The sequence below is a fragment of the Callionymus lyra genome, chromosome 8, assembly GCF_982586985.1.
Source record: "Callionymus lyra chromosome 8, fCalLyr1.hap1.1, whole genome shotgun sequence".
NCBI lineage: Eukaryota > Metazoa > Chordata > Actinopteri > Syngnathiformes > Callionymidae > Callionymus > Callionymus lyra.
Window position 1 is genome coordinate 11,202,380 of NC_141825.1, and position 25,121 is coordinate 11,227,500.

At 35.5% G+C, this 25,121-nt stretch overlaps 2 protein-coding genes across 2 annotated transcripts in view; both read right to left on the bottom strand.

Annotated features, from left to right (window-relative positions):
* Positions 1-1,263: 1,263 nt before the first annotated feature.
* LOC148073647 (tumor susceptibility gene 101 protein) lies at positions 1,264-3,470 on the bottom strand. The gene is made up of 6 exons (XM_087797639.1): positions 3,435-3,470; positions 3,263-3,347; positions 3,123-3,188; positions 1,665-1,828; positions 1,491-1,590; positions 1,264-1,373 (listed from the first exon to the last, which is right to left on the bottom strand). The coding sequence occupies exons 1-6, from the start codon at positions 3,468-3,470 to the stop codon at positions 1,264-1,266; spliced, it is 561 nt and encodes a 186-aa protein (XP_087653765.1).
* Positions 3,471-6,436: 2,966 nt separating this feature from the next.
* Positions 6,437-25,121, bottom strand: part of LOC148073648 (GTPase HRas) — a 20,813-nt gene continuing 2,128 nt past the window's right edge. Inside the window, exons 2-6 of the mRNA XM_087796696.1 lie at positions 16,916-17,031; positions 13,751-13,929; positions 10,959-11,118; positions 9,314-9,438; positions 6,437-7,946 (exon numbers count right to left, since the gene is read on the bottom strand). Of these exons, the coding sequence (XP_087652822.1) occupies positions 9,319-9,438; positions 10,959-11,118; positions 13,751-13,929; positions 16,916-17,026 (570 nt within the window). The 5' untranslated portion in view covers positions 17,027-17,031 and the 3' untranslated portion in view covers positions 6,437-7,946; positions 9,314-9,318. The remainder of the gene's footprint in view (positions 7,947-9,313; positions 9,439-10,958; positions 11,119-13,750; positions 13,930-16,915; positions 17,032-25,121) is intronic.

The following is a 25,121-nucleotide window of genomic DNA, read 5'->3' on the forward strand; positions in this document are numbered from 1 at the left end:
AAGAGTATCAGGGCCACACACAGAAAAGGCTTTTTTAATAACTTTAAAAGACACTACATTAAATAGACACTTAACAGTGAATACAATTAACAGTATGACTGAAGTTCCAAACATTTCCGAACATTTACCTATCCTGTCGGTGACCCCTGATCTAGTTACATAAACAAAATAATAGGTTTATATTGGAAAATTATTAACTTTAATCTTGTATCTCGTATGTCTTTAAAAGTAGAATAATTGCTTTTAATCTTTTAATTGTGTGAATGCTGAATAGCATTCAGAATATTGAGGTCATGTTTCTCTTTATCTTCTATTGTGTGAATGCTAAAGGATATTTGCAATGTACTTATTTAAGAATTATTTACTTTTATTTATAAAAGTAAATAATAATACTTTTACTTATACTAGTACTTTTACAACTAATTATACTACTATTTATACTTTTACTACTAACTCAACTACTACTTTTACTCCTAATTGTACTGCTAATTGTACTACTGCTTCTACTACTAAGTGTACTACTGCTTCTACGACTAATTCTACGACTTATTCAACTTCTACTTTTACTTCTACTTCTTCATCTACTTTTCCAACTTCTACTATTACTACTTATCCTGCCACTACTATTTCAACTTTTTACTTTTTTCTTCATTTTCTTCTTTTAAACTTTTTTCCTTTATGTGATCAATTCAACTTTTTTTGTCATTTATTTTTTACTTTGAATCCTAGTAAAATACTTTCACAATGATGTCGTTCAAGGTCGAATTATTACGTTTATTCATCTCGTAACGTTACGATTTTAACTTTTAGCTTGTACTGTACGACTTTTAAGCACAAAGAAATTAAAAAAATGTAAAAATATTAACATTAATAAGATAAGAAATGGCTGCAATCGTAAAACATTATATCAATATTTATTTTATTTTCCTTAATACACCTTTATTGTAGATATTAAATGCTGTTATACCGTGTTGTGTTAAGTGAACAATCCTGAAATCTTTTTTTTTCTGAAGCAACTATTAATCTAAAATATTATCCTTCATTTAATTCTGGGTTTACCTAGTTTTATATGAAGGTGTGAATCAAAAAATCCTCTTTTATTCATTGAAAAATACAAAACTTTGAATAATAACTGAACATTGAGGTTTTTTTTATTGAATCAAAAAGTAAACAAATAATTCAATGTTTTCATCTTGTTATAGAAAAATACAATGGATACCATTTGACAAAGATCTACGCGACACAAAAGTCGTTCCAGTCGACTCAACAGTTGGTTTCTTTCGCCAGTGGATTGTCTTCGTTGGCCAAACTCATGCAAAAAGTTCCGTCCGTCTTTGAGTAAACCTTTGATTCTTTCTGGAACTGTAGCCAACCTGAAGAGAACGAGAGAGTTTTATTGCAGATCAAAGTCTGGACTCTTTATCAAGATGTACATGTGTGTGTGTGTGTGTTTGTTTGTAGGTGTGTGTGTGTGTGCTTGGTTTGCTCACAGCTGGACTCTGGAATTGGAGGCGGACGCATGCATATGGGAGGAAACTCTCCAAACGTGACCACCATGACCTGCAGCAAAGTCACCAGGTCACACTCGCCCTGACACGGAAACAAACAACAAAAATAAAAATCAGCTTGGAAAAAAAAAGAAGTACTAAGTTAGTTCCTCTCACTTGTTTCCAGTCCTGCAGGTACGGCAGCTGAACTTCTCCGTTACTGCTGATGAAGTCTCGCGCCACTACCATCATCCCACGCGTGGGCTCGACGAAGCAGATGGGAGCAGATTGTGGGTAATTCTCCTCCAACCAGATGGATATTGGGATGTTGTAGGTGGATTCTGTGGAAGAGACGCAAAAACATTCATTCATAGAAATGACACGTATATGTATCATTTTACAACATATTTCCTGGAATAAACATCGATTATACTGTTTTGACTCTTCAAGTTTAGATTATAATTTGACTTGACTAGTTAAAAGTCCCTTTAAATGGTTCCATTTTCTCTGGGACAAGGTGACCCGAAAGGCCTGAAAATAAATGTGTTTGAGGTATCCCTAGCGTTATCTCAGGGTCAAGGTGACCCATAGGCCTGGAAAACAAATGTATTTGTGGTATCTCTTGTGTTTTCTCTGGGTCAAGGTGACCCATAGGCCTGGAAAACAAATGTATTTGTGGTATCTCTTGTGTTTTCTCTGGGTAAAGGTGACCCGAAGGCCTGGAAAACAAATGTGTTTGAGGTATCCCTTTTTTTTAAGGGGTGGGCAATTATAATTCTTCAAAGGCCACATTAAATTCTGTGAATGTTGTTAGGGGCCGTCAAGCAAAAAGAAAGATGAAAAAATCCCTAAAAAAAAAAATGAGATGCATCATTAGGCCGTGACATTTATTAAGATAAATAAACTGCAATTTTATTCTTGTATATATATATGAGTTTTTTTCAAAACACTTTTTCAATTAACTTAAAAAAAGGGATTAATATATACACAAAAAATCACACAAAAAGGAGGGAAGTGTTATGTGAAAATGTAAATTAATAATAAATACAAAATACATTTGTTAAGAAGCAAAGTTCTAAAAATAGGGAGTTTACCTCTGTAGCTGACTGGAACTGTTCCTGTTAAACTCATGTGAACCATTTAAACATGATCACACTTTGACATTACGAGGGCTGCATAAATAAAGTCAAAAGGCTGCACTTTGCCCAGGTCTGCCTTATATTGTCTCTGGGTCAAGGTGAACAACCTCCCTTGCTTCCAGAAATACATATGCAGTGGTGGAGGTCGCTCACCTTTACCCAGAGATAACAAGGGATACCACAAACACTTTTGTTTTCGGGCCACCGGGTCACCTTGACCCAGAGCTATCACAAGGGTAAAGAAAAAGAGGTGTACGTCTATATTATTTCATGCAAACTATCTTAACACGTTTGGCTTTTTGACTATATAATAAAAAGTATTTTTAATGTTTAACAGAATGTTAAATGTTTAACACTTGTTATCATAAAAACATTTAAGAGCCACTGGAGATAAAACCGCTGAACAACCAACGACAGCCAGTCTGTACCAAACACTATATACTTTTCTTTTTTTTAATTATTATTTGAAAATACTTTTTAATGTCACTTGACAAACCGTGATAGGAGATGGTAATGATCCCAGAAACTTTCAACAGGTTCTTTGACGTCCCGTCGTTGTACACTAAATATGAAAAGTGTTAATTAAAAGGTGAAATAATGATGAAGTGAAGTTCAAAACACTAGTATCTGTCTCACCATAACCTTCCACGGCAGGTTTGAGATCTTTGAAGTGAGTCAAAGCAACATGTACTTCCTGGGAGACATGTCTGCGAATGTACTCCTGGAAGAAAAAAAACAACCAGTTACCAGACAGAAGAAGTGACGATGAAATAAGAAAAACATAAAAAAAAGCAAAATAAATACTGACCTTGGGAAGCATCTTTTTGATAGAGCCGGTATCCATGACGATGTCTTAACGTTCTCTCAATCTAATGTCAGTGAATGTCTCGCGTCCCTTTATAACGACACCTTGTGATCCTCCGAGAGCCAATGAGAAGCTCTCAAAACAGCAGCCAGGCTGCAGGTGCGTTGAATGCATTACCAGATAGACATCGACCCAGATGGACACACATTTGTTTTATTACCTCTCGCTACTCCCTCAATAAACACATGTGCCTAAAGGAAATGATTTTCTCTTCCCTGAAATCATTTTTTAAAATGTATTATTAACACAGTTACTTATTTCAGTCGCGTGCTAACATCTGCAGCTCAGGAGCTGATAAAGGAACTATTTCGAAATTAAAGTGCTTTTTTTAAACAAACAGTAGGAACTTATATTTAATAAATGAAATTACAATTAAAAAAATCAAAGTAGTTAAAATACATGTAAAACAATCGATTAAAATGGAGTAAATATGTCTGATTTATGTTAGTGAAATCCTTAAAACATAAATCTTAATTATAGCTAAATAATAATAATAATAATAATAATAATAATAATAAACGTTGGAAAAATTGTTTAAAAAAAAGTTAAATATATAAGACTTAGATTTTATGTTAAAAAAAATGACATATAGGTCATGTTTATCACGATAAATAAATACATTAATTAATACATTAATTAATCTGTCAATCACCAATGAATCAGAAAAACTGAAAGTGGAAAATATATGAAAGTATTACAAAGACAATGGAATAACAAGCAGTGAGGAATGATTCAATTATCTTAAAAAAATAAAATAAACCTACAATAGAAACAGAGCATAGGCCCAAATCTAAATATCATCAACACATTAAATATGATGAGATGACATTGAAAAATACTAAATATATTCATAAAAAAAACAAAAGTAACAAAGTACAGAACAATTTAAACAAAAAGCTAAATTGAAACATTCAAAAAAGTGGATTTAAAATAACAATCATTGTAAATAAATCAACAAATTAAAAGAAACAATCTTAACTAAAATGTATTTTTCGCAAAAGATCCATTTAAAAACAACAACAACGACAAACACGTGCACACGTGTGACCTCGTTTTTATTTCCTGCAAACATCAACATTTATTGCATTTGCTCTTTGAACCGTCGCAACCATTGCCCGTCATGGTTGAGGAAGCACAGATGATATTTGTCTCTTTTATGGGCCACACAATGAGATCATGGTGGTACATGTAGAGAGGAGGGACGATGATGTTTGTGGATGATATAGTGATCTGTAGTGAGCGATAATGGAGTCGGTAGTGGAGGTGAAGCCAGAGAGGAGAGGAGGAATAAAACCATGTAAGGGCTGTTGCACGAGACGAAAACAAAAATGACCTCAAAACACTCAAAAATACTTAATGATACAGTGAAAAATTCATCGAGGAAATAAATTAAATGCATTAAGAATATTGTAATTGGATCAGATTTTTGTTTATTGTTAAATTACTTTATTTTACATACTTATTATTTCAGTTTAAATAGTAGAAAAACTGTAGAAAGAACATTTATTATTTAAATTAAAACGATTGAATACACTAAAAAAAAACAAATCAAATGTTCAGTTCAGTTCAAGGTGACCTGAAGGCCTTATAACAAATGTGTTTGTGGTATCCCTTGTGTTATCTCAGGGTCAAGTTTAGTGTAATTTTACCTCCGTATAATTATTCGATTTCCTAAATGTCATTTTATGATTACATTTGACTTGAATATTATTTTAATTTTAATAGAATTATTAACATTTATTTAAAAAAGAAAATAGCGGCAAACAGGAGAGAGGTGAATAAATGTATTTTAGGAATAGAAACAGCAATGAATAATTAAAATAAAAAAAAGACCTGCTATAACCATGTATGATAGCTAACATTTTTAAGTAATCTGATTAGAGAAAATGAAGATGTTGATAGCTGGTGAAGAAGAGGGCACAGGCAGGGCGGAACAAAAAGTGATAAGGATTCTTAATTTTAATCACTGGGAGTGACTAGAAAAACATGAGGGATTAAAAACAAAAGGAAAAAGAGCCAACAATGCCACTTTCTTTTGTTCTTTTGGGAGCTGCTTTAGATGTCTTTTGCTGAGACTCATGCCATCTAGGAACAGCATGGCATTGTAGCTCAGAATTTTTAATTCAACATTAAATATGTAATAAAAACAAACATGTCTTCAATCCATAGCTATCGAGAAACATTTTGCTGAATAAAATACGATCCTCTCAACTTTTACGAGGCAGAACTTTCGCATTTGTTCTTGGACTTTCCTGTTATCCTAACTGATGTTCTACCACTAGAGGGCAGCAATTGCATTTCTCTTTCTGTCTCCGTCTCTACTGGTATTTATTGTCAAAATGGATAACATGCATAATAAATAAATTAGCAAAACATATATACTAATACAAATAAATCATAATATCTTGAAATTATAATCGTATTGTAGATGTATGTCACATTTTAAAAATAAATCTTTCCAAATATTTATTTATATTCACTTAAATCCATTTGAGGGGCAATAAATACGCACAAAAATTGGAAAAAAGCAGATTATAAAAGTCCTAAAACAAATATTGTCATATTTAGAATAGTACGAATAATACAAATAAATACAAAATTAAATTGCTAGTTTCTACGTGATCTTTTAACTCATGAGGGCCACGTAAATACAGCCACATGTATAACATATATTATTTCAAATAACTTTATTATATATAAATCAGAAATACTTTGGACAAACATGTAAATTAATACAAAATGATGAGTATTATTTTCTGCTTTACTTACAGTATTATGACGGTCAATACTGAAAAAAGGAAAAAATGTAAGGAAGTAAAAGAGAGAAAAATCGACTCTAATATCAAATAATGTAAAGTTAAACTGTATAAATAAACATGTTTGTTTTTTTACTCTTAAGACATTTGCAAGCGTCACACATCAAGACCATCTTAAGCGACAACAGGTTTAAGGCAAATGGCTTTTATTGGGCTCCTCTGAATTACTGTCAGACTTTTCGCAGTCATTTTAAAACACATTCAGATACATGTCAATACACCTTTTTTTTTTTTTAATTTGTTTAAATCAGAGTAGTGTTCTTGAGGGGAAAGGGAGCAGGGGGGCAAGGGGGTCTTTTTTTTTTTTTAAAGTTCTGTACAGTCTAAACTCTATAACTCTGCACATAAAAATGAAACAACTTCTCAGGTAGAACTCGCCGCGTACATGAGGTACAAACTAGCTAACAAATAAGGCAACAGTAAACACATCAGTCCTTTTTTTTTTTTTTTTTAGGCAGTAAAATGAGTACACAGAAAGAAAAAAAAAACGAAGCGACATGAACCATCAACCCCTTAATCCCGTCACATATTACACATTATAATCCCACAGTCAAGAGCAGGTTGAGGGTAGTATGGCGTGTGTGTGGAATAACTTTGACTATCATGAGGCAGGAATTGTGTGAAATTCTGCAACTTTTTTTCTTCTTTTTCGACCGCTAAAACATCCCGATTCCTGAGACCTACAGAACACGAGGAATGACTCTTAATAATTGAGATGACTTGAAAAGATAAGCTCTGTACCTCTCCGTCCCCGAAAAGACGAGACGTCGGACGAGAAGAACTTTCACGAGGTCGATTTATATTAAAGACTTAATGTGACTTCTATTGCACCAGCACCTACTTACACCAGCCGATATTATTATCATTACTATTATTATTTCCACAAAGACAAACTGTTAGCAAAGAAACATCTGTGAGGAGAGAAAGGCATCTGTTTTTTTTTCCGCCCACGCCTCCTCGATGAGATCAATTACGATCAGCAGGTCCGAACGTGTCCTGCTGTTTACATAGTGCTTTCAAATCACAAAATAAGCTCCAGATCCTTTTTTTTTTTTTTTACATTTTCACGGCTAAGCTAACTGTTAACAACAAACGGCGTGTCGGCCCTCTGTCCCAAAGTTCGTTGGAGTTTCTCGGGGGTGTCCCGTCGGTGAGGCCCGGCACAAGCCCAAAAAAAAAAAAGGGACTTGAAGAAAATCCCCCTTTCTCTCTCTCTCGTTCTCTCTCTCTCTCTCTCTTAAGACCAGTGTTGAGACTTGAAACAATAAGTTAGGAGACTTGCGACGCTGCCCGGTTGAGACCACGCTGGAGGTGACACTAGTCATTAGTGGTGTTGCTCAAGGGTCAGCCAAAAAAAAACAGAACAAAAAAAAAAGAAAAAAAAAAGGGTGGGGCGACTGAAGTTGTAGAGCTGGACCAGGCTTCCGTTGGCCACCAGGGGGCAACAGTCCGACTCCTCCGCGGAGGTTCTGCGGCTCCCGTCAGCTCTGGCGGGTTCCATTTGCCCCTTCAAACTTTTTTTTTTTTTTCTCCACAAGTTTATTTATCATCGTCGAGTTGTTTAATATTTCAATCTTCAAGTCCATGCTGTGTCCAGACGCTGAGGCATTTCTCGTCAACGTGCGACCGCCAGCTGCGGCTGGAAAGAGAGAAGAAAAAAAAGGAAAGAAGAAGTGAAGTTTGGTTGGATTCTGGGAACCAAACAATGTAGTGGTTTATAAACCTGAACTGAAACACAGCACAACATCGCCAAGGAGCTCCTTGTGACAGTATGTTACAGAACATGCAACCAAGTCAATAAAACTATATATTTTTCAAGAAATGTAGGGAAAAAAATCTTCTGTTTTGACAGGGATTTGAACCCAGAGTCAAATAAACAAGCACATTTTCTTTCTTTTTTTGTGCAGTTTAATGCTGAATATAAACCATGTTAAAATTAAAATTTGACGTTAAAAAAAAAAGATATTTAATGTTGGTTTTATTTTTGAACGGTTGTGACTAACGCAGTAGAACTCCTAATTAATGAAGCTGTTGTCGACAAACCAACAAGCTTCTTTCCAGGAGTGGGTTGGAGGCGGCTGTTGCGTTCATTTCCAACATGGGTTTAAGTTCCGAGAGTGATTTTTTGGAGCAACCAAAGAGTTTCTCTCGACCCCAGAGGACACATGGATCTGGGTCAGGGGCTGTTTAAGTCTGCACGACTCTCAGTATTTTTCTCAGCAGTTAAATAAAGATTTTCAAATGTAAGACTGAAACTGAAAAAAAGAAATGAGGTAATGGTTTTGAATCAGAGTTGCTTTCGTTTATGTCAGAACCTGGTTTCAGTATCATTCCTTATCGAAAGCCCAAAAAGTCAATAACAGTTACTTCAAAATCTCATAGATTTAGATGGTACAAAATTTAATCAAATTATTTTTTTTATTATTAACCCTTGTGTTGTCTCTGTGTCAAGGTGACCCGAAGGCCTGATAACAAATGTGTTTGAGGCATCCCTTGTTTTTGGATCAAGGTTAACGACCTCCCTCGCTTCCATAAATACATATGATATAGTGGAGGTCGACCCTGAGATAACACAAGCAATACCACAAAAACATTTGTTTTAAGGCCTTTGTGTCGACTTGACCCTGAGATAACTCAAGGGATACCACAAACACATTTGTTTTCGGGCCTTCGGGTCACCTTGACCCTGGGATACCAAACGATTTATTTCAATACGTTTCAACCTTCTAAATAACTTTTCCAAAAGACTTACATTAAAAACTGACTTGGTTAGAAATGGAATCAATGCGATCAGTTAAGAAAGACAAAATTTACACTTTTAAAAAGTTCTAAATGGTTTAAAACCGCAAGTTCTCCGAGCATTCCTACATGGTAATGCATTTACTCGAAATTAATCTTGAAATACTCAACGTTCCTCGATGTCTCCGGCACGTTACCATACAGCACACAGTCAACATCAAATCCAAACCGACATCTACGGGGTTTTTTTTTTTTTTGCTTCTTCACCTGCATCACGACACCACGCAGCGGCAGCTCATACAGTCCTGGCCGCTCTCGTCCGGCGGGTTCAGCTTCCTCAGTTTATGCTGTCGGATTTCTCTCACCAGTGTGTAGAAGGCGTCCTCCACTCCCTGCCAGCACAAATCCAATAACGTCATTTAACTCTGACTTTTTAAAATAAAAATCATACAAATCATTCAAACAATGAAACACCAGGCAACATCGAGATTTCGGATGAGTTTTTCCTCTTTTGTGCTCCAATGATGGAATTCTGCCATTTGAGAGACGAACGTGTGAGTCAGACACAGCGAGAGCTCAGCAGCTACTTGTACACAGAGTCCTTTCAGATACTGACGCTGCGCTCGCTGGCCAAGGTAACCCGTTTTATGAGTCATCGCAGCACCGTCAAATAGTTCCAGAAAACTCCCGACACTTTTGTCCACGGCTTCTCCAACACCTCAACTCAATAACAGTAATAATAATAATAATACTAGTTTTTTACTTTAGGTAACAGTTACATTTATCCATTCAAAATAAGAAACTTAATAAAACTGATTGAAGATCAAAACAAAAGTTTACATTTTTAAATATTTTAAATTGTCATTTAAAAATAATGTAAACTTGTTTCTAAGTACAAGTAGAAGATAAATCATGTTAAGCAATTTCCAGCATGACTAAATACAGGAACTCCTATTTTAAAATCATCTTCTGCTTCTTCTTAGAAAGTTTGTCCAGCTAATTTCAAGCCGTTTAATCCAATAAGAAGATAAAGCAGGAGATTATAATCTATTCCAGCAGTTCAAGATTTTTTTCCCCCCAGAGAACAGAGAGAATCAGATGTTTGTTGGATGATAAATATTTGAAACTTATCTTGGTTTTCTTTCACTCACCCAACTTGCTGCATTATGGTAAATCCTGCTAACGCCAACAGGGGGCGTAACACTTTAAATAATAATAGATGTGAAAATACAACCTAAAGTCAGAAAAGAGTTGATTCAACTTTATCCATCCTAAAGTGTTCAAGATCAAAATAAAAGTTTCCAAATCCTTTACATTTCATCATTAAACTCAAATCTTATGATAAAATAAGATTGAAAAAATGCCATTTTAAAGAGATTTAAACTTTTTTTTATATTATAAGACGAATCATGTTAAGCACTTTTCAGCGTAACTCAATACAGGAACTCTTATTTCAAGAAAACCATCTTCTGCTTATTCTTTTTCCGGCTAATTTCATGCCGTTTTTATCCAATAGCACGATAAGGCAGGAGAGGATGATAGGTATGTTCTGAAATAGGAATTCTTAAAACATTATTCACTTTGAAAACATCTCTTAAATAAATCTCATTTTCAGAGTAAAGCTAACTTAATTTTAAGATAAGCAAATTACCTCAGGGTTGTTTTTTTTAAGAACTATTCTGAGCTGGAATTTTCAGCTTCTTTCTTGGATTCAGTTTTACAAAAAGTGTCTTTAAATGTTCAATAAAAATAAAGATTTTCTGCTTTTTCTTTCAATTTAATAAGGGGTTTTAAGTTCTTTGCTATTCTTCCTTGTTGAAAAGTGAAGTCGGGAATCTGTCATCTGTGAAAAGCATATTTGGAAGCTCCTGAAACATCCCGTCAGAAGCAGAAGTGAGTCCGACAACCTCACCTGCCGTGTCTTGGCCGACGTCTCGATGTATGGGATGCCGTACGAGCGGGCCAGTTCCTGGGCTTGCCTCGTGTCCACGGTCCGCGCCGGCAGATCACATTTGTTGCCCACCAGGACCATAGGGACGTCGTCGGAGTCCTTTACTCGCTTTATTTGTTCTCTGAAGCAAAACACAGAAACAGAGGAAGTTGTTCAGCAACCAGAAAAAAAGTCATTCATCATCATCAATACCAGCATCACTCGGGGGAGACTCTAGGACCCAGAGGAAGCTGCCGGTCGCCGGCCTGTGCTGCACTGCTGTAGGGAGGGGAAGGACGAGCAGCAAAACAGCATTACCTCATCGCCACGGCGGCCAGCGCCAACCACCAGGTCAGAGTAATGGAAGGGGAATGGGGGCTGGGACTCCAGCGAGTCCCCGATCAATCGGATCAGCTCTTCTTCTGCCAGCAGTACGTGACCATCCGCCCGAGGGCCGTCGATAACTGGCCGAAGAATTCACACGCTAGTCTACTTCAAATCCAGCAGGTCCTTTTTTTTTTTTTTACGACGACCAAAACTGGTGCATTCAATAGTTTACAGAATTTAAAAACCTCTCATATTTGCAGCTGAAGCTGTGGCTGGATACAAACACGCCTTGGCCACCTCCATCTAAGACAACCCTCCAACCATCTGGGCATTAACTCGTCTCCAAACCTCTCCAGATGCAGCCATTTTCAATATTAACTCCAACTTCCTGTCTTGCCATGGCCAGTCTATAAAGCTTCCCTTTCAGCTCATGTCTAATACTTCCTAGAAAATGACTCTATCATCCACAAACTTCATCAGTCACAAGCTATATAAAAATGACCACGATGAGGATGGTAGAGAACTTCGATACGGCCAAATATTTACACCAGTCGTGGTGTGACACCAATAAACAAATGCATTATAGATACTTTTTTAATGACCCTGAGAGCCTACAGCGACATCAAGGATCCATAAGGAAGGGAATCGCGACGTAAATGAGGCAAACACAAAAGAAAAAAAAATGCAACAAAAGGAAGTTTAAATAGCTAGGATGGTAGATATCGGAGTAAGACGCTCCATTATCGTTTAAAAAACACTGTTATTAAATTCCCACCAGAAGATTTTTAAACGGATAAGGCAGTTCCTCAATGTTTTTGTTGAAACAAGGCTGATAAATAATATGATGCTTATAACAAGAAACTTTTTTCTTTCCATTGTTATGTCCACAGAAGAGCGTGATTTATTTTTTAGTTTACTTGTCTGACAAAATGTCATCCATGGGTAGAGGGACAGGTTGTTAATAAATTTGTTATTTTTAAGGCGTTCCGGAGTTCCATCTGAATTAAGGAATGAGTTGAAGGTTTTTTGTCAGAAACTGCTCAAACAACTCTTCTTCGCCAACTGTGTGTTGTACATGGCAACTGCTGTATGTTGCCCCATATAGTACCTTGCTAATAAATGTCGAAAATGCTAAAAAAAAAAAAGGCAACACATTTCAGATATTAATTGTAATTATTGAGTTTTAATGAAATCCTAGTTCAGAATGAATTTTCATCGAAATTTTGGCTTTTTAGGGATTTTTTGTAAAGCCTTTAGCACATATTTGCACAGTTTTTCACTGAAATAACTGATATAAATAATATTTTAAGGTATATATGTATTGATCATCTTTAGCATGGACAATTGTATCATGCGCTTCACTTCAAATCGTACAACCAATCATCCCAGTAGGGGTGTATATTGAGAAGAATAAGGGGTTACATTATCATGATACTGATGCACTGACACTACATATTCTGATACTGTAGGAACAAGGATATATTTATAGTAATGTCGAGTACTTGACTCTCCAAAATGTACAGACCACATGACTCTTGATGAAGTCGTAACTGCTCTCATTTGTTTTGATATCAAACTATGTATAAACATCAGCGTTAAAAGCTGGTGGAGTCAAGTGTATCCTCTTGTCCTCAGTCATGGCCAGGATTTCAGTGTTCCTTCAACTGCGGAGGCGGCAATTGCAATACAATAAATAATATTAAAATATTATTTGTAAATACAATTTTAAATAACATTATACACAGTTTTTATAAAATATAATCCATAACAGAACTATGATAAAAATACATAATTATTTAAAAGCAAAAATATATATATTGTGTAAAGTGTGTTATTTTCTTACATCCCTACATAAGGTAGCAAATACAACATCAAGTTTAAATGTCTAGTTTGAAGATTAAGTTAATATTTTATTGTTAAATTAACAGAAAAAAAGGTTTGAGAATGTTAAAATAATAAATAATCTATCCCTTCTATGCTGTTGAATATATATATATATATATATATATAGCATCGTACCCTACACCTTTACATGCCATCGTCTTCGCCGTCAAACGAAACTCTTTCCCCACAGATCCATCAGACCGCTCTGGCTATAGTCGCTTGTTTTTTTTTTTGTGAGGACCAGGGCAACACAAAAAGTCTGAACTGAAATATGAGCGAGGCTCCTTCGCTCCGACCCTCCTCTGCTGTCCTTGGGAGTGCCACCTCTCCCAGCTCTTCTAATTGAGTCAGGATCGATTTCACCGGCATCATTCTGTAATCCCTCGGTCGAGGGGGGGGTGGGGGGGGGCGAAGCTTTCTTTGGCTGTTAAACGCTACACTATGACATCATCCGAAGCGCTGCAGAGTAGCTGGCACGCACACGTCCGGCGAACACAACAGGCCTGTACACACACATGTCGGACCTCCACGAGACGTGGAAGGTTTTTTTAAACTGGTCGCACCTGTACTGGTGGATGTCCTCGAACGACTTGGTGTTGTTGATGGCGAACACGCAGAGGAAGCCCTCGCCCGTCCTCATGTACTGGTCCCTCATGGCGCTGTACTCCTCCTGACCTGCCGTGTCCAGGATGTCCAGTAGGCACGTCTCCCCGTCAATCACCACCTGCTTCCTGTACGAGTCCTAGGCCGAGGAGAAGAACAAGATGGTCGGCGAAGATGCAAAAAGAGAGACGTCAACGGAACGTCAAGGACCACACGTCAATGTAGCTTTTAAAAAAAACAAAAAGAGGCGAGCGTTTTTTTTTTTCCCGGCTTTCCAAAAAAAAATGGGAGTGCCTTCCTTTTGTTTATTAGAGCATAGGGGCCAGGAATGCAAATACACAAAAAGGACATTGTCCGGCCACATGCAGGCGTGGTGAGAAAGAGAGCGGAGCAAGACGGTGGGAGAACAGAAGGGCATCAAATCTAGTTACGTAAAACTAATAAAAATATCAAGTTGTTTCAAGCCGGACGGAGGTTAATTTCACCCAGTTTGGAAAAAGAGTCTCCAGTCTTGTGATGGGTTTTTTTTTTTACTACCAACTTTCTTTAAACATTAGTTCTTAGCTTTTAAGATACTAGCTGTGCCTCAAACAAGAAAAGAAAAATCATTATTTTTTCCAGATCGAGATCCTTTATCACTATAGTTAGCTTTTGCTTAACGAATCAATAGCGAAGATATTTTCTCATTGCTTGCAATAATCCCATCTAACATCAACTGAGAACCCGAAAACAAATGAGTTTGTTCCATCCATTGTGCTGTCTGTTGTTCACCTTGACCCAGAGACAACACAAGGGATACCACAAACACATTTCTTTTCAGGGCCTTTGGTTCACCTTGACCCCCGAGACAACACAAGGGTTAATGAGTTTTTTGAGTTCCCCATTTGTGCCAGTGCTCATGGGTATGCAGGTCTGACATTTATATGTTCTTTCATAACAGTAGATCGATAAAACAAGGGTTAAACAAAAGGTTTACATCAATGACAATTATTTGTATTCAATCCAAAGGAGAAGTATTAAAAACGGATGGGAGTAGGCTGCGATGCAGCACGCCATCTTGTTTTAACAGATAAAACAGATAAAATACAGTGTTTTATGAGCCAAATGTATTTTGATTTTGAACAAGAAATCCACATGGAGGTGATCATTTTATCATAAACAGTCAAATGGATCTTTCATCTAAACTCTTCAGATATGATAACGGGCATGTCAACTTGAGATTCGATTTTTTTACACATTTAATCAAGACTGAAGTAAACCCATTTGTGGTCATAACTAGCATGACTTAAATTTCCTTTTTTTAACTTCCTGCGCAAGAAACAACACAATTTCTTATAAAGCTTGATTAACTCTGTCGCAATGATTTCTCCTTTAAGCTTTGATTCACTCTATGAGTATCTGGTACTGAAAGGGAAACTAATGTGTGGATTTAAGTGAATCTTAAATAGATCTTGGACTTTATTGTATCATCAGTATGTGTCTGTTTGTACAAAACTCTTTTCGTTGAAATATTTACATTAGAAAATGATCTTAAATCCCGCCCACTGAAAACACAGTTTTTCTGGAGATTAAATCTTGTTTATCATAACCACATCCACTCTGCTGTGATTGGTCAAACATTAAGGTTTGTCACTGCGCATAACCAATCCCGGAAGTCTCCCCCTCCAAGGGACTCGTTGTATAAACTAAGCGAGGGGGATTACAGCTGGAGGAGGAGTGAAGACCATTATTACATCATAATGGACTTCGCTCTCGTAACCTCTTGTTCGCCAAAATTTCAGACGGGGGAGAACTTTATAAAGTAATAAGTTAAAAACATGGTCATGATGAAGGACTTACTGCATCTTGGAGAGGAAGACTTCAACATATGAAACATGTGAGTGAGTCAAGAGGGTTGGAGTTTGACCCTCTTTAAAAACCTTAGTACATAGTTCTATGTAGTTTGCACAGGTTCTTGGATCGAAGGCGTTAGAGAACGTCTGCCTCTCCAGTAGCTCCACAGCAAAGCTTTTTTAATTAATCATTCATTTAATGGATACTTTTAAACATGGAGAGAATCGTCTTTTTTTAATTCTCTCTTTTTATACCAAGTTTCCAGAAGGAGATCTCCAGAGGGTTTAATAAAGTAAGATTTTTTCGCATTTCACTTTAAGACAAGTTCGACATTTATGTAGTCTTTTATCATATTGATGCTCATTGTGCGTCATTTTCAAATGTGTCATTCGTTGTTGGCCTATAAAGATGCCAGTGTTTAAGATAAGATAAGGAACAAAGATTCAGATAGAGACTTACAAAGAGGTTCAAACTCACGTTGAACGAACCTCGAAGAATTAACAAACAATAATATTCACTCGTGCTTTACTCGTACAGTTTGTTAAATATACATTTAGTTCGTCATGTTAAAAGTGTGTTATTGATTTTAAAACCATTGCTTTAGGTGCTCTGTAGAAAATAACAGTAAACCGTATACATTTTTTTTGGTTTTCTAAATAAAAAGTACATTCAACTTGTATACTATTCATCCCTTGATACTAGACATGTTTTAGTTTGTAGAGAAACAAAAAATACACTAGTAGAGGAGAGAAATCTTTTCAGGCTGTTGCTCCTAAGCTTTGGAACGATCTTCCTCTCTCTTTGCGTTTGATAGAGTCTACTGACTCCTTCAAGAAACATCTTAAGACGTTTTTATTTGTTCAGGCTTTTCCTTGATTTTCTGGAACTCCTGTGTTGTTCTCAGTATTATCTTGATCTTTAAAGTATATACTTTTTTGAGTATTGTTTTGATTGTTTAAGCGCTTTGTGACCCTGGTCTGGAAAAGCGCTATATAAATAAATAAATATTACTTACTTACTTACTTTCTTACTAGTAATCAAGAAACGTCACGTCAGAAACACTTCAACATTGATCAGTAATAGTTTTTACTCTGACGTCATGAGGGCCAAATAAATACAACGAAAGGGCCGCCTGTGGCCCCCCAACCACGCTTTATTCAATTAACGTTTTGCGGTATTAATGGCATTTTAAAAAAATGTGTTTTTGCTTTGTTTTCATATTCACTTGCTTTTCCATCCCAACATGAAGGACTCCTTCAGAATAATTCATGCGGGTAATAACGCCGGCGTACCTCAATGGTGGGGTCGTACTCGTCCACAAAGTGGTTCTGGATGAGTTGGATGGTGAGAGCACTCTTGCCCACACCTCCAGCTCCCACCACCACCAGTTTGTACTCCGTCATGTCGGCTGCAGAGAGAAGAGAAAGACAGATTAGGATCAAGTGGGAATCATTTCTTCGCCATACATTTTCAAAAAGATATACAAGTGTTCGGGGGTGATAAGCATGGTGGGGGGGTGGAGCAGGGTGTGTGGTCGAGACCCTTAAAGCGGAATGTTAAAAATGTGCTGAAGGTACATTATGTTCTTGGTGTGAGCCGCCGAGAGTGGATGGAGAGAGGAGGAGGGGGAGCTCATGAGAAGAGAAGCCGATGGACTCATCACTCAAGCCTCACATTACTGATGTTGCCCTTTGAACCCCGGCTAAATACCAACACAGAGAACGACTTCAGGTCAGAACCGAGCGAGTCACAGCGACGGTCGGCAGCAGAGAAGAAGAAGAATCGCACTGAGGGTACATTTTAAATGTATGTTGAGCATGAGTGTCCAGAAAGGCGCCTTCTAATAAAGATGTATTATTATCATTATTATTATTTATTTTTTTAGTTAACAACACATTTTTTGGGATGTAACCATCTCTTGTTTTTTTTATATATCCCTCAAGTTTGTGTCCTTCTCTCCAATAAAGTATGAATAATATATACATTTTTAAACATTTTAATTATATTTATCTTTATTTTTTTATAGCACTTTTTCAGACTTTTATTAGTCAGAAAGTGCTTTAACATAAGAGCGTAATGCAAACTGAACAAGAATAATTAAAAAATGACACAGTAAATTAAGCACCAGATATTAGTTTGATTAAAAAAAATTAAGATAGTTTTGTGAGGTATTAAAACAGCACAGTACAATAAAATGCAATAAAATCAGCGAGGGTGAGTTAAAAACCTTTTTTTTTTGGTAAAGTCAATTGTATCAATGTATAAAATTAAATATTTGACTATAGTTTTTTATCTTTCTTTATCCCTCACTCTGCCATAAAGCTTCTATTAATCTAAATATTGAACTTAATGTTTCATATATGCCTGTTTCGTCCATATGTGTATTCATTTAATAAAAGTGTATCAGACCATCATTTGAAAACTGAAAGTAAATGACTGAAATAGCATATTTTATGATGTGATATGAAATACCTTTCCATTCTTCCCTCATTGGGGAAATGTTTTTAAAAAAAACCTGTACATATACATATTAGGAGTCAGACTGTACACTTGTCAGGTGTATCGGCAAAATCTGGGGCACATATCGACACATATCACGATACATGAGCAACAATAATTGCTATTGAGATCCACTGTTGCTCTTCTGACCTAAACCTTTGTGCCGCATCTCCTCCTACAAAGTATATCCGTAATTTTATTGTCTACAACTACTAATACTACAAATTCTACTTTTACTACTAATTGTACTTCTACAACGGATTCTACTATTAATTCTACTTCTTATACTTATATTACTAATAATACTACTAATTCTATTATTTATACTAATACTAATAATTCTACTTATAATTTTACAACTAATTGTAGTTCTACATCTACTACTACTACTTCTGCTACTTCCACTAGTAATTCTAATACAAAACTCTGTCTGAAAATTCTGACCGGCTCTAGTAGAAGAACTCACATTTCTCCGATCCTTAAAACTCTTCACTGGCAGTCTGTCTTATGCGTCTTAATCTTTTAAGTAATATTTAAACTGTCTATTGTTTTTTGATCGTTAAAGCGCTTTGGGAACCGGTCTAGAAAGGCGCTCTAGAAAATAACCATTACTTACTTATTTACCACTACTACTTCTCCTACTACTACTACTACTACTTCTATCCCACTACTATAACTTATTCTACTACTACCTCTACTACAAATTCTACTACTTTTTTGTTCTTCACCTTCTTTGTATTCTTCTTCCTTTTCTTCTTTGCAACCTTTTTCAGTTCATTTTAATGTTCTCACATCAGTATTTTTCCATTATGCCATCATTTCAACCGTTTCCAGATTCAGCAGATTCAGCATTTTCACACTGCTTTTTCTTCCGGTAATGAAAATTTTCTTTGATTTGAAACTTAAATATGTAGTAAAAAAATCAGCTTTAAAAGCTGCTGGAGTCGACTGTATCCTCTCATCCTTAGCCATTAAAGAAAGTCTAAAGTCGAAATTGCCAAAATGTCATAAGATTAAACGCAACAAAAAAATGAACAAAGAGAATGAAAACATGAATGTTAATTGTAAATGAAAAAAATTAAAAAGGAATTTTATTAGTTTTCCACTTACTTAATTCAACTATAAACTTTTAAAGAACTATTATAAAAATTTAAAACAAAATAATACAGCACTGTCGAGTATCGATACTGTACCAAGGAAAAAAACAGCGTTATACACTACACATAACAAAAACAATAATAAGTACATAAAAATAATAAATACAATAAATTAATAAAAAAAAGAAAATAGAATAGAAATATAATAAGATGAACAAAATAATAAATAAAATGATGAGAACAGAAATGGGGGGGGTGCATTATAAACATTAATTATAAACACTTTTAAATAACATTTAGCATTAAAAGAGATTATTTGTCAAACAGTTCCAAACATGTATTTAAGCACCAGGAAAAGAATACTTGCCATTTATTAATTAGTTCTTAAGATGGTTTACAAAAATGTTCAGATAAATATGTATATTTTGAGACGTTAACTAAAGTAATGTTCTCTCAAAGCCTGGTATAAGTAACGGAGAAACGGTGACGAAACATCCATTAAATGGAACACAGTCACAACCCTGAGCCAGCAGCTGCGCGGGAATCATGACAAGACTTAATGAGTCACTGCAACAAAGACGACCAGTCGTGACAAGTCGGGGTGTTTTCCAGTACAATAGCGAAAGAGATGTTGAAGACTCGGGTTTGACTTCGGATTTCGGAGCAACGGGCGTGAAAAGAGAAATTCTTGATGAAGGAATCCTAACACTTTTATTAGTCATGTAGGACCTTTTCAGAGGGTTTTCTGTCCTCCATTTTTGGGGTACACAATTACCGTCAATCATACATTCAGGTTTACAAATACATTTTATTAAGGATTTTCTCACAGTTATGTCACATTTAGTCACTTTTCTACATTGTATTAAGTTTTTAGCATGTTGTTATTTTCCCTAAACACATATTTGTTTTATTATTGTTTGTTAAATTATAGATATCCAACCAATACACAGATGAATAATTTTGAATTATTTAACAAAAACCTTAAAGAAAATGAGTTTGATATCAGTTTAATTATAGAAACGGGTTCAACCTTTATGGTGTAAAGCGCTATTTTGGAGCGTTTCCCTGCTAAATTAACGGCACATTGCTTTTAAAATAAACTGAAACTGAACTTTCCGTGAAGCTAACATGGGTAATAATCGCATAAAACCAATTATAAATATTGATTATTGGCACTTTTATATTTCTTAAGAGCTAAAATGAAGTATAAATAGTCAACAAACAACTGCTGAAACGTTCAGGATCAACAAATCAATATATTAAAAGTGCTTTAATTGAAACGTCAACTGCACTTATTAACAATGAACTCCATTTAAATACTAAAATTCAAATGTATTAAATGGATAATACGAGTTAGTTTTTTACCGTGAATTTGTCCTCTCTCAACCTTGTCCTCTACTTTATATTTTCCTCAGCAAATATAGATATTTAACAAATGATGTGACTTTTAAAAAAACATGACAGAAGCTTTTTGAGAATCCACATAAGATAGACTTGAATGATTCGCACAAAAAACTGACCGTTCACACACGTCTTATCCAACAGAAGCAGGTTTTTTCTACCGACACGAGCGGAAAACAGACGGTTCTCGTACTGAACTGGGCCATGTCAGCGTGTGATTAATAATCCACACATGCGGCGCAAACACAGATGAACGTCTAACTTAATCATTGATGGATTCATTGGCACTTTCACCCACGGTTTGGATCGGGCTTGGACCGGGACGAGGCTTTAGTTCCATGATGTAGTCATAGAGGAGAACCATCGTTTTTTAGCCAACTCACGACTTCCTTAGAAATATGTTGATAAAGATCATCATCCAATGAAGTTGCTGTGGGTTAAGTAGCCGCTACACTGCAAGTCTTTCCTATTCTCAAACAATAACAGCGACACAATAGAAGTGCACGGCCAAGGACGCCCCAAATTTTTTTTTTCAAAGCTCTCTTTATTGATATTCTGGTCGAGGACGACGTCCAAACTTCTGCTCGTTTTTCACTACTGAAGCGAGCGGTGTGTGTTTATGTACACAAGCGCTATAGTGCGTCTGGTGTTATTTATAGCTCGCCACCTTCCAGCCTGGGAAATTAACAGTTCGTTTTTGAAACCCAAGAGCCCAGGCCCCGGACCCGAAAGTATAATCTTACATGACAGCTTACAGAGGGGGGGCTCCGGTCCAGAACAGTGAGTGGGGGGCCGGCAGGAGAAGTCGCTTGTCGTGGGCTCTACGACCAAATAATAAACCGGGTGAAGGCTAGGTAGTGTTAGGCTTGAGAAGAATGATTTAGACGATACGTTGTCTTCTAGGAAGATGTAATATCCATTTAAAAAAAAAGGAAATTGATGGTTTTTTAAACTGGAAACGACTGTAAAGAAAAGAGCTTTGATATAAAATCTATATTTTACATTTTTAAATAGAGGTATTTAATGTGTCACAGGGGAATTAAAACTGTAAAGTAAGATTTATTTAGAAAATGACATAACAATGACAAATAAAACCAAAATAATACACGTCATCAGATTTAAAAAAAAATAATAATAATAATAACAGGTTTTCTTTTCACTGAATCTACGACTTTTTATCGCTAGTTTGCGCAACAGATTTGACGATATATTCAACTATCGGAACAAAATGTGGCAATGATTCCCATGAGATGGACTTTTTTATAAGAGTTACTGTAAAAGAAAAAGAAGATTGAAGGGAAATTAAAATTATAGGAGAAAGTTCACATTCTAAATTATTAGGTATTAAACTAAGAGTATTATATATTACCTAAAATGAACAGTTTACACAGGAAATGACGGGAATTTTTTCTTTTTTAAATTTACATATAGATTTTTTAAATGTTAAGGTCTGTTGCTATTAGCTTTGGCTACCAGTCTGGTTGGACAAATCAACCCACATTTGTATTAAAACACATTTCAAATAACATTTAATCTAGTAACTTACTCTCGATTTTTAAAGCAGATTGTAGATAGAGGCCATTTAAAGATGAAAGCTAAGAATATATATATTTTTTAGTAACGATCCATAGTAATTGCAAGTCAAATGTGCGTAAAGAAACATTAAATCTAGACACTAAACTAAAGATAAACAGGAGTAAACAATGACCGTAATGGAGGCTGATATTTGCGCCAAAACACTTCAAGACACAGTAGAAATTTATCACAATTGTTACTCTAGAGTTCATTTCTACCACAAACAAAGGTTTAAAAAACTAGCTACCCTTCCTCTCCTTCACCATGCTTGATATTTAAGAGCGTCATTTGTAAAAAAAAAAAAGAATCCATACGAGCAGAGTCACCGGCCTGCTCCGGAGATAATAGATTTTAATGGAGTGATGATGGTATGGAGAGTCTCTCTGGGGAGGTATCACGGTCGAGCCCACCCCTCCCTCCCTTCCCCCCAACCCCCCCGCTGTCCGATGACATCATGTTTATAAACAGCATCCAAAAATGGTTTGTTGAACGACCGAATGGGGGATGACCTCTGTGCCCCCCGCTGACGACAGAACATTTAAATAAACGCTTCAACCAATCCTGGAGCTACACAAGATGAAACAATAGTTCGATTATTTATTCACGTTTTCATAAAGTACTTCCTGAAACAAGTTTGTCAAAGTTTGATTGTTTTGTGAAGCATTTGGGGCATTATGTCATCTTTTAAGAATACATTTGAATGGAATAAAAAACGGATTGGTTTTACAAAAACGACCGTAAATTGCATTTGAAAAATCAAAACTCAAAATTAGTATTGATACTAAAATGTTTTATACGGATAAGATACTCATTTTCAAAAGTATCAATAACCTCAAAATATTGTCAGAATGAAAATTGTGATCATGGTTGCAGTTTCCTTTTGCACTGTTTTTTTTTTCATCATTTATAAATATGTTATATTCGGTTCAGTTAATTGTTCTAAAAGGTTTGGCATTTGTCTTGTTAACAAAAACATTTTTTATTTTCAATTTTTTTATCCTTTTAGTATTAATAATTGTATCCAGTATAGAAATGTATTCAGAGTATCAGTATGTAGTTAAATTTTACTGTATTGTGAAAACCCCTATATATTTGAAAATATAGCAATTATATTTTTTGATCTACAGCAGGATATTGATATTTATCCCCCAAAATAAAATGTATATCTTAGCTGGTTTGAAAGTAAAATACAACTTCCACACATCTACTACGGTAGATCAAGTAGGATCACCATTTATTTTAATTAAATAGTGACTTATTTCTTTCTTTTAAGTAAAATTGTATGATTAACTTGTTGTTTTTTTGTTCTTTTTTCTGTAAAACACGATTGATCACAATATATTGATTTTGAAATATTGGGATGGTATCGTATCGTTATGCGTAGTGTAAGGTTCTTGCCAATACTTCCATCCACAACAAGAAAACACATTAATATAAACCCGTTTCCCGTGTTACCTTGTGTCAAAGAAAGGTGGCTAAAATGGAAAGCTTTGTAAGCAGTAGTAGGGTAAAGATAATTTATATTTATGTATTGTATAAATCAAGAGTTTCTTGAACGTGCACTTCGACCAATCAGGCGTGACTTTAAAAGCCGTGTTGTCCCTAGATTCTTTCGAGAAAAACAGTGGCAACAACACTACAAATCTACACAACAGCCGCTACGCATTATATCGCAATCATTCGGTCAATTCAGTTTGTAACGATGACTTTTTTGAAACTTTGAAAGGAGTTCGACCGAAGATTTCAACTGCCTTCTCACACATATTTCACCCAAATTGCAACTCCAGAGACTTCTGAAATGTGCGTGAAGAATTGCTTTTGCACTTTAAGTTAAGAAAAAGTTAAAATTGTCTGCAGGTACAACACTTGAATGCCCATCGTGTTAATATATACAATGCAAATAAATGCATTTTTTTTTAAATGCTTGAGTCATTTTCTTTGCAGAAGAATTTAAAAAATGCTACTTTTAGACAAAATGTGTAAATATTTGGACCTTTCTATGCTTGGAAGTATTCACATTTATTTGTGTATTTGTTGTTTGTGTTTAGTTTGACTCATTACATGTTAAGGTTAATGAAAAAAATATCGCCTTTATATCGATATCGCAATTCTAGACATTTAGAATATTTCACTTATTTCCTAGTTAGCAGCAACTAATGCTATGGTTCGAATTCTTAGTACAATAGAAAATATTACATAAAACGTCACAAAAGTACTGCCATTTAAGGTAAGGTAAGGTAATACTTTATTGATCCCTTACAGTTAATCGTGTTAAGAAAACTAGATTATACATGAAAAAAACATATTTTGAGCTATCTTAAAGATATATATTGACGCAATTGGAAATGGTTGGTCTGTTAGACTTCAGTTCATTAAACTTCTATGCTAAATAATCAAACTTGTCAGGTTAAATTGATTATAGAAGATTACCAGGATATTTTTTGTGAGAGAGCGACAACGGTCAGTGGATGAACGAAGAAGTGAATAAGTAACCTGGCTACACTCACTAGTCCTATCACCAAGTTAAATGATTACAACCAAAGACCATAATGACTTTTAATAATTGAAGTCAGGAGCACTTCAAGGATTAGTCGCAGGTGAAAACTATCGTTTATGAGGAAAAACAAGTTGGAAAATAAAAGATATTGGATGTTCAGACCAACGTCACAATGGTTACTCAAAAAATACACGGTTCTACTTGAACTTTGAGCAGCCATGTTGGAAAGAAAACAACATTTAGTTGCTCTTTCAATTTAAGAATTGATGCGTCAGCTGTGAAGCAGAAGGTTTTTGACGCCGAGAAAGCAGGTGGCTGGGATCTCCCTTGGAAACCAAGAGTCGCCCTTCAAAAAGCCCGGAGTTGCCAGGGCTCGGTTATTGCATAAGTTTGTCACCTGGTGTTTCTTTACTGGGTTTTTATTAACCA

Bases quoted from the DNA above. Each gene is read 5' to 3' on its own strand.
- LOC148073647 (XM_087797639.1), bottom strand. From the start codon at position 3,470: ATGGATACCGGCTCTATCAAAAAGATGCTTCCCAAG. The intron at 3,189-3,262 runs GTGAGACAGATA...TTTCATATTTAG, and splicing joins ACCTGCCGTGGAAGGTTATG to TGTACAACGACGGGACGTCA. The intron at 1,591-1,664 runs GTGAGAGGAACT...TTTCCGTGTCAG, and splicing joins ACCTGCAGGACTGGAAACAA to GGCGAGTGTGACCTGGTGAC.